This window comes from Amblyomma mixtum, chromosome 5, assembly GCF_055824585.1.
Source record: "Amblyomma mixtum isolate Tamu chromosome 5, ASM5582458v1, whole genome shotgun sequence".
Lineage (NCBI taxonomy): Eukaryota > Metazoa > Arthropoda > Arachnida > Ixodida > Ixodidae > Amblyomma > Amblyomma mixtum.
The window spans coordinates 44,207,279-44,217,567 of NC_143016.1; the positions used below are offsets into that span (position 1 = coordinate 44,207,279).

A 10,289-nucleotide genomic window follows, 5' to 3' on the forward strand; every position below is an offset into this window, starting at 1 on the left:
CTCAGCGCGGGAGTTTGCGGTGAGCTCAGCAAACGAGTGCATATGCTCCTTCGAGAAATCCCCCACGAGGTCCGCCTGTGCCCGGTTTCTAGACCCTCGGGCTAAGGAGTCGGTGGCCTCGTTGCCATGATTTCCAGGGTGCGCAGGCACCCAGGTGAGCTCAGCGCGTCGAGGTAGGTAGGCATGTGCAGCAGGCATTGTGCAGGGGGATGAACCCTGCCGATGGTAAAGTTTAGAATGGCGGTTTTAGAGCAACTAATAATGTAACGGGCGTCTGTGTAGGCCAGAACAATCGCTATAGCGGTCTCCTCGGCTTCCTCGGAGGTCGTGCCTGAAGGAAGTTCTAAACTTAAGGGGGTTATGGGATGGTTGTGGACAACCGCAGCAGCGGCAGCAGCGGCAGCGGCTTTCACACACTGGGCCTAAGAAATCTTCCTGCACGTTAAAGATACGCACCTTGCCTGGAACTCTTCTGCACTGCCCTGGACGCTGTCATCGGACCGTGACGCCGAAGATCGACTACGCACCTTGCGTGGAATCCCTCCTGCACTCCGTGGCTATCGCTGGACAACGACGCTGACGCGAGCATCCGCAGGCTTCTGTCATCAGGCTGTGACGACGACGATCCAGAGCAGGCAGCACGTGACCACCGCACGGATTATAAAGCCAGCGCTGCTCTCCTGGGCGGCTCCACCTTGCCCCTGACGGAAGCCCCCTCTTGGAGCGCCTCCGCAGCCATCCCCATTCTCGCATGGGGAGGACTGCTCTGGCATTTGAGCAACTGGTGGATGGGACAGCCGGAGCGCCTTCCTATCCCGCCACGCCGAGACCTTGGACACCAGTTCCGGGTGCTCCCGCCAAAGCGAGGGGCCAGGCCTAAACGACTCACCCCAGCAGTCGGCCTCCGACAGGAGGCCGCGGCGACCCTGGAGGAGGACCTGGCGGGCTGCACGCAGCTGTACACGGATGGCTCCGTCCTGATGGGTGCCTGCCCACCCGCAGCGGCGGCCTGCATCTCTCCGGCACTGGGCGAGAGAAGGCAGGCGAGGCTACCATTCGTGACTAGCTCCACCTCAGCTGAGCTGGCAGCCCTACACCTGGCTGCCGACATACTGGACTCGCAGCCTGCCATACAGTCTGCAGCCATCCTGAGCGACTCCAGGGTGGCCCTCCAGCTCCTGCAAGAGCCACGATGCCGACTCCCCATCGTCAGCAAGCTGGCAGCGAGGCTGAACGGTATCTGCTCCCGTGGCTGCTCCATCTCCCTGGCCTGGGTCCCCAGCCACGTTGGCGTCCAGGGCAGTGAAGCTACCGATGCCCTGGCCAAAGCAGCTTATGGGGGATCCACTCCCTGTTGCACATCAGTCGTGCCCCTGGATGCTGCCCGTTCCATCACGGAGCGGCAACATGTCCTGGAGCACCCCGACCCCAGGGTCGCCCAAGGAACCCCCCCGCTTTTGCCGGACAAGGGTATCTCAAGGCGGCAGAGGTCCCTCCTCCTCCAGCTCCGTGTGGGCTGCTCATGGACTGGGACAAGGCTCTATACCAGAAAGGTTTGGCCCCCTGCGCAGTCTGCCCCCGCTGTGGTCACCAGGAGGAGACGATCGACCACATCCTGTGTGGATGCCCTGCCTTTGCCGCACATCAGGCAAAGCTAGCTGCTGGCTACAGGGCCCTGGGACTTCTGGCTGACACGGCAAGTGACCTGCTGTTTCCTTCTGGACCCAACGCCCCCAAGGTACTTCGGTCCCTCCTTGCCTTCCTGGAGGACACGGGCCTGGATAGCTACTGCTAATCCACGGCGGCTGATGACAGCGACGACGCCTCTAGAGACGCTACACTTTCTCTCACATTATATCCTTCGTCTCCCCCTCTACCTACTCTCCTCCCTATCAGCACGCCGGCAGTGGTGGTGGTGACAACTCGCTAGTCACAGGCCCGTGCTAATTTCCTTTTCTTTTTCTTTCAACCTCTTACTATTAGTATTACTACTACTACTACTACTACTACTACTACTACTACTACTACTACTACTACTACTACTACTACTACTACTGGGCGCGGCATTTTGGCAGCAGCGGCAGCGGCTTTCGCACACTGGGCCCAAGAAATCTTCCTGCACGTTACAGGTTAGCCTCGTCTTCAATTCTCTAATTTGCATATTTTCTGCATTTATGCACTGCTGCTTCTGCTGCCATTCAAGAGTTCCACTGGTATCTTGCGAGTGCCTTTAAAATTGTACAACTTCGTTTTATTTTTCCTCAATATGACCAAGGAAATAGCAAAGCTTTTTCAAGAGTTGCGCGATGACATCAGGGCTGAACTAAAGGCCTTCAAAGAGTCAATTGAACGTAACTGTCGCACTGAAAACAGAGGTGTTCGTACCTACTTAGAGGAAATGAAAACAAGCATGAACTTCATCAATCAGAGCTTGGATGAGGCAAACAAGCTACTTGAAGCCACCGCCGATGAAAATAAGTCGCTGAAGAAGGAAAACGACGCTCTCCGGCTGACAACGACATCATATCAGACAACGACATAGTCGTCTGCCATCGAGTCGCCATCAAAGACAAAAATCAAAAGAACGTAGTCATACCATTCCAGAAACGTGAGAAACGCGATAAATTTCTTGAAAAGGCTCGCAGAAAAAAAGGTAACGAACAAAGACATTGGGCTGCTCACTGATTCCTCTGTCGAGTCATCCGAAGAGCAGCCAATCTATATCAATGAACACCTCTGCCCTCTGGTCAAAAAACTTCTAGGGCAGGCCATCGCTCGAAAGCGCCAACAGAACTGGAAGTTTGTGTGGACGAGAAACGGCACCGTTCTTGCGCGCCGCACTGAAACGTCGACTGTGGTACACATATTGCGTGAGAGTGATCTCGATAAGATTAACTCTGAAGACTAAATACGGCTAGGCTAGCTATGCTTATGCGCTGAACACGGCATCGGGTGACAGTGGCAATCGATCTTGTTCTTCCAGAATTTTTAGCTCGCATTGTGGCAGCGAACAAGGCAAAGAAATCGATAAAGCTTTTTCATCTTAATGCAATATCAGTGACCCCGAAACGCGATGACATACTTCTTCTGCTTGAAACGTGTGTCAAATTCGACATAATAATGTTTCCCTGAACATTATTATGTCGAATGGTGGTGTACCATGGTACACCACCGACTCAGAGTGCTTAGTACTACCAGATTACAATAATTTCCGCATGAACCGCAAAGATAGCAGAGGAGGGGGCGTATCCATCTTGATTTCTTTACCAGGGTATGAGATTGTAAATTAATACAGTGCGCTTTGCGAAAATTATGAAGCTCTATGTATCAGAAACAATGGAAACATTTTTACAGTTACAGACCACCGAACGGAAGCCTTTCTGCATTTATCAGTTTTTTTTACTCCTTACTATCATATATCAATGAAACAGCAAGTATTCTTACAATAGGTGGTGATATGAATTTAGATATTATAAATGAAAGCAGTTCCGCTACTGACTTCCTAGTCGTTATGCAAAGCAATGGTTTCCGGAAGGTGATTAGTGGTCCGAAGCGAATTACGTTTTCCACATCAACTCTACCCGACTTATTTATTACAAACCATACTGCTTAAGACAACGTGTCAGGAATGCTGCTCAGTGACGTCAGCGACCATTTGCCAATTTTCTTCATTATTAAGAGTGCTGATGTTTCCAAACCCAACAGGTCAGATGTAATAAGATATTGTGAAATAACACCTCACACAATGAAGAATTTTCGGCACGCCATTATGCAGACTGACTGGAGCGACGTTTTCTTCCTAAATGATGCAAACGCTGCTTACGATGGATTCATTAAAATTTTTAAGAAACACTACTACACCTTCTTCCAAATCAAGTCATGTCGGCAACATAAAAAGTCACGTAAACCTTGGGTCCCTCGGCCTCACGTTAAACTTATCAGACAGAAAAATAATCTTTATCACTCGTTTATTCAGTCTCGCGATGCAAATAAATGGGAGGAATTCATATCCTTGAGGAATGTATTAAATAAGAGTTTAAGGAAAGCGAAGGACGACTATTATCTGCGCATTTTTCACAGCGATTGCCTCAGAAGGAGCGATGTAGTGTGGAAAAAGCTTAATGACGTCATAAATAAAAACAAACAAAATGCAAGGATTGACAGCCTCGTTATTTATGATACAGAAATAAGCGGAATGGATCTGGCTAATAATTTCAACGATTTCTTTATAGAGGTCGGCAGTAGCACATACTGCTCTGAAGCCACCGGAAATATTCCGGATGTGCAAAATACAATATTTTTCCGCCCCACTTCTGTATCGGATTTAACAAGGCTTTTTCAAGCTATGAAGAACAGTAGAGCTCACGGTGTAGATGATTTAGAAATGAAACCTATTAAGCAGGTGATAGATGAAATAGCGCCCGTTTTAACACACATATGTTTCTCTTTTAACTGGTGAATTTCCACTACAGATGCAAGTTGCTAGAGTAATAATAATGCACAAAGGAGGAGATAAAAATGAAATATCTAATTACCGCCCGCTTTCTATACTACCAGTATTCTCGAAATGTTTAGAAAAGGTAATTAATTCACGCATTCGGGATTTTGCTGAAAAATACAATTTGATAACCGAGCATCAGTTCGGCTTTAGGAAGTTTCGCTCGATAGAAGACATAAGGTTCATAAGGAAACAGTGTTGGAAAATTTTGAAAACAAATTGGTGACACTAGGAATCTATATTGATTTCAGAAAAGCATTCGATTCTGTGAATCATCGCACACTTCTTGACAAATTGGGGTGCTATGGGTTCCGCGGAATCTCGCAGTATCTAATTCTATCCTACTTTCAGGGAAGACACCAGTATGTCGCGTTCAATCAACTAAAATCGAGTGCAAAATCAATAAAATCCGGAGTTCCACAAGGCAGCATTCTTGGTCCTATCCTGTTTCTTTTTTATATTAATGATATTGTAAGAATTTACGCAGACGACTGCACGGTTCTGGTTTCTGGCGAGGACCTAACTCAGATTAAAGAAACAGCAGATATCTTCTGCTGTAGACTCCAGGAATGGTGCCGAAACAATAAATTAATCTTGAATGAGAGTAAAACATTGTGCGTCTTATTCCGCACACCAGAAACATCAATTACACCTCCTGATAGCTTTCACTTAGGTCCCTATTGCATAAAAACAGTGAAACATATAGAAACTGTAGGAGTAGTTTTCTTGGGCATTTTTCGTGGAACGAGCATATTAAAAGAATTTCATCAAAACTGAGCAAGGTTGTCGGTATCCTGAACCGAAGACGCCGAATGGTTCCAGCTAATATCGAGAAACTTATTTACAGTGCGCTTTTTAACTCTCAAATTTACTACTGCTGCTTAGTATGGGCAAATACCTCTATAACAAACATTAACAAACTTCTACTACTACAAAATAAAGCTGTCCGTGCTATAGAGAATACGCCTTGGTTTGAGCATACACTACCTTTTTTCCGAATGTACAGGATCATAAATATTTACGCATACAAACTGCTGTGTGCCTATCTGCTGTGTGCCTGTATTAAAATCAAACTGTAAACAAACAAATTTAAAAATACAGCAGATCACCTCAACTACGTTAGAAACATTTCGACGCAAAATAATGAACGTCAATTTGGAACCAGTTTTTGCTGCATTGACTGCTGACATAGCGTTTAGTTGTTTTCTGAAGATATTCGCTTCTATATATCGTAACAGTTTTCCGTACAAAGATGTAAAGAAACCAAAACGAGCTCGTAAACCCTGGATTACCTCGCATATTCTTCGAATGATTGCCAGGAAAAATTCCCTCTATCAGAAGTTCTTACAAAGTCGCAGTCCAGAATCGTGGGCAACATTCAAGAGGTACCGAAACAACCTGAACTTAACTTTAAGAAAAGCGAGGAATGCATATCACCTTAACATGTTCGCTGGCTTGACCGATCAAAAGAAAGTTTGGAATAGGTTAAATCGAGTCTTGAGCCCTAACTCTACAAATACAATTGAAAGTATTACAATGGAAGGCATTAGTTATAGAGGACTCGCACTCGCAAACCAGTTTAATAGCTATTTCAGTGGACTTGTTGATAGTGAGCACAATAATATGGCATTGGATTACATTACGAATCATACAAGTAACAGTATTTTTATAACATGTTGTGACGAAAATGAGGTGCTTAATATATATAAAGGCATGAACAATACAAACAGTGAAGATGCTTTTGGACTGAAAATGAAACCTGTTATGTACGTCTTGGACATTATCTGCCCAATTTTAACTTATATTTATAACTTGTCTTTGACTACCGGCATTTTCCCTTCGGACATGAAAATAGCAAAAGTAGTTGTTCTTTATAAAGGTGGTTCGAAAAACGATCTTGGTAATTATAGACCAGTGTCTATATTGCCTATTTTTTCTAAGGGCTTGGAAAAAACAATACATTTACGACTTTCCAATTTTCTTGAAAAATACAACGTGATAACTCCAAGACAGTTTGGATTTAGACCTAAGTCCTCTACTGAAATTGCTCTCCTGAAGCAAAAAGAAATAATCTTAAATAACATTGAATGTAAACAAATAACCCTTGGAATATACATAGACTTCTCCAAAGCCTTCGATAGGATTCATCACGAAACTCTTCTTCTTAAACTTTCTGCATACGGTTTCCGGAACAAGGCACTATCTCTTATCACCAGCTATTTAACTGACCGATATCAGTACGTTTCTATAGATAATCATCGCTCTACTTATAATAAAATAAAGCATGGTGTACCTCAAGGAAGTATCCTTGGTCCCTTATTATTTAATGTATATACTAATGACTTAGTACAGATTGACTCCAAAACAGAATACGTAATTTACGCTGACGACACTACTTTATTTCTGTCTGGCACCAACGCGAATGATGTAGTAGAAAAGGCTAACAGCGTGTTGGGCAAACTTAACTCATGGTCTGAAAAAAATTCCCTACTAATAAACACACGGAAAACAAAGGCGATATTTTTTAGAGCTAAAAATGTCAAATGGGCTGTACATACAGATTTAGTATTGGGTGGTAATATGATAGAAATAACTAATGTTGTAAAAACACTTGGCGTTCACTTCAATGAATTTATGCTATGGGACTACCACATCGAGCAAATGGAGAGTAAGCTAGCTCGCGTTGTCGGCATACTCAGAAGGTTAAAGTGCATGATACCTACTAGGACAAAACTTGTTATTTACCATGCCCTCTTTGACTCTCATGTTAAATATTGCCACTTGGTCTGGGGTACAACGACGCAAACTAATATTCAGAAGGTTTTGACATTACAAAAAAATGGAGTCATAGCAATTGCGGGTGCCACATACTTAGCACATACGAGTGCTCTATTTGCAAAATACCGCATTATGGATGCAAGGGTTATTCATCAGTACCGTGTAATTCAGCAGTACAAGTCTCAGGTACATAGTGACACCACATTTTTTGCTGACCTTGCGAATCTACGGGAAAATACCGCTGTTCACAACACAAGACACTACGAATATTGGTATGTACCTTGTCCACGCACAAATTACGGTTTTCAAACTCTCAGGTATGTGTTGCCATCTTTCCTTAATAGTAACGCTTTCACTAATCAATCCATTCTTTCCGTTTCATATAACGCTGTCAGAAATATGTTCTTACAAAAGAATGAATCATATCCAACTGTAAAATAAACAAAGTGTCCATGTGCTGTGATTAAACTATCATTTGCGTGTGTGTAACAGTACCGAGACTATTCTGGTGATCTGTTATGAAGATATTGTACATATTTGTTATTTCATGCATTCTCTTGTTATTGTTTTACTGCTGTCTGTCATCGCCGTGCCAAGCCGCTACGGGAGATGGGAGCTTTGTCAAGCCGCGTGTGCGGCTTTTTTTCCTTTCTCCTCAGCCATTGTATATGACTGAAATAAATGCACTGAACTGAACTGAACTGAAAAAGCAGCACAAGGTAGATCAAAAATTGCTTTAAATTTAGCAAACATGAAAACAGTGACAAAAACCTACTCTTTTAGGTACCAACCACCATGGTTTGTTTCTTTCTCACGGACTGGCTTTGGGGTTGAAAGGATATAAAGTGTTCATTACCTTCTCTTTTGAACGATATTGACTTCCAGCACATATATCTCATTACAATGACGCTTAGGCACAATAGCCAACCGGTTTGTGTAACGGTTATATTGCCTTCAATTTTTTTGTTTTTTTTTTGCAATGCAATCTTTCTTGCTCGCCTTATGTTGATAAATTTCTTTTTGCAAGTTTAGATAGGGCTTGTTGAATAGAAAATGCCTTCTAATGCATGTTTTCGCTTTCGCCATGTCACTGCTGCTGATGTAAAGGTGGCTGAGGCTTTGTCAAGCGGCGGAGACAGCAGGTTTTACTTTATGCTGTAGGTGTTAGCAGCCCACACGAAACAAGGACGGACAGAAAAGGGAACCAAACACAGCGCTGTCCCTTTTCTGTCCGTCCTTGTTTCGTGTGCGCTGCTAACACCTTCACCATGAAAAACCAACTACCCCAAGAAAAGACGATTCGGAGCTTTTACTTCAGCCACCTCTTTTCGCTCACTTGTATGAAGTGGTGAAAATAAACATGACTTTTATTATTATTATTATTATTATTATTATTATTATTATTATTATTATTATTATTATTATTATTATTATTATTATTATTATTATTATTATTATTACTATGAATATGTCCCAGCTACAGTACCAACTCTCCCAACAATTAACACTTGCGATTTATCATTAGGTCCTCCTGCATTGGAGCGGGGGTGTTGCGGTTGTCCCGGGGTGGTGTGCATATCCTTTAGAGTAGCTAGAAAGGTGTCTGTGTTGATGTGTTATTCTAGATGTTATGTTTCGTGTGTATGTCTTTTTCTGGGTGGGGTCTAAAAAGTGCAGCAGTAGGTGCTATGTACGCGTTGTGGTGAGATTCCCTCTTAGCCCTTCACACATATGTGTCCAATTCTGGTGAGACAATTGTGTTCCATGTCATTCAATTCGGGCAGCTAGATCATTGATCTTTTGTTTAAGTTTGCGACTGTGCTTCTGTGTGGCATTTCGTTTAGTTAAGCTGTGGTGGGCTTGAAGTAAGTGCGCCATTTTGGCATCTAACATTGGTACCTCTTCATGTGCATCAAAGTGCGCCATTTTGGCATCTAACATTGGTACCTCTTCATGTGCATCAAAGCACTGCGTATTAGTCTCCTGGAGCTGAAGGAGTAGTCTCACCCATGGCCCTAATTGTACGCGGAATTCAGCAGGGGTATTTTGACATTGTTGTCGGAATTTTTCCCAGTTCACCAAACGATGGTTATATGACTAAGGCTTGTAGTGTGGTCCTGCTACGGTAAGGGCGATTACATAACAATCGCTACCTAGTTTGTATGCGCTCCCACTGCAGATGCGGGATGTGTCTGCCGAGCGTGAGATATGGGCTGGTGTCCGTCATCTTAACCGTCCTCTGTCTGGTGGCCCTATCGAAATCGTTACGGACGGATAGCTGGGACTGCTGTACCTGACTGAACGGAGCCTTTACCCGGCTGTTTGTACGGCTGTCTCTACAATGAAAATGTGCGCAGTTTAGGTCCCCCGCTATTATTAAAGGTGTTTTCCTAACCTCCAGCGCTATTGTCTTAACCTCCAGCGCTATTGTCTTAATTAGATTCGCGCAACGAGATGAGCGGCTACTGGGGGGTTGTACCTATTGCACACTATTAATGATAATTGGCAACATCCCTCGGTATGATTTCCACACTGACGTGTGCTATCTCGTGTGTGTGGTTGTGTATTTTGAATCTGAGTGTGCACCTGATGTAAGCTCTAACCACGGGCTTATCCTCGTGGGGTGCATGATATGCTGTATATCGTTGTATGTTAAGCTCTCTACATGCTTCTTGTAGGAGTATAAGGTCTGGGGGTGACGAGTAGCATGTTGTGAGTTGTACTAGAGGATCCCGCTTTCGCCTAATGCTGCGGCAGTTCCAGTGCCAGATTATTGAAGCGAAAAGCTCCACTAGGCTAGTCAACACCGGGTCTGAGGTGCGCCGTGGTCAATTTTAGCCACATCTGCACGTGCGCGAGTTCGCCGCGTCACGTCACTGGAGAGGCGCACGTGGTCGGCAGAGCGGCCACCGAGCGCGGCTCCGTCGGTCGACCTTCGCCTCGCGCGTGTTTTACCGAGTGTGCATCGGCGCGCGCTCGGCTTCCTCGAATGACGCTCACCGAAGCTTTTCGC

At 44.6% G+C, this 10,289-nt stretch overlaps 1 protein-coding gene across 1 annotated transcript; it reads left to right on the forward strand.

The window, feature by feature from the left end:
• Window positions 1-891: 891 nt before the first annotated feature.
• LOC149341943 (uncharacterized) lies at window positions 892-1,795 on the forward strand. Its single transcript, XM_089546718.1, has 2 exons — window positions 892-1,470; window positions 1,572-1,795. Exons 1-2 carry the CDS (start codon window positions 981-983, stop codon window positions 1,793-1,795), a joined length of 714 nt encoding a protein of 237 aa, XP_089402844.1. The 5' UTR covers window positions 892-980.
• Window positions 1,796-10,289: the final 8,494 nt, after the last annotated feature.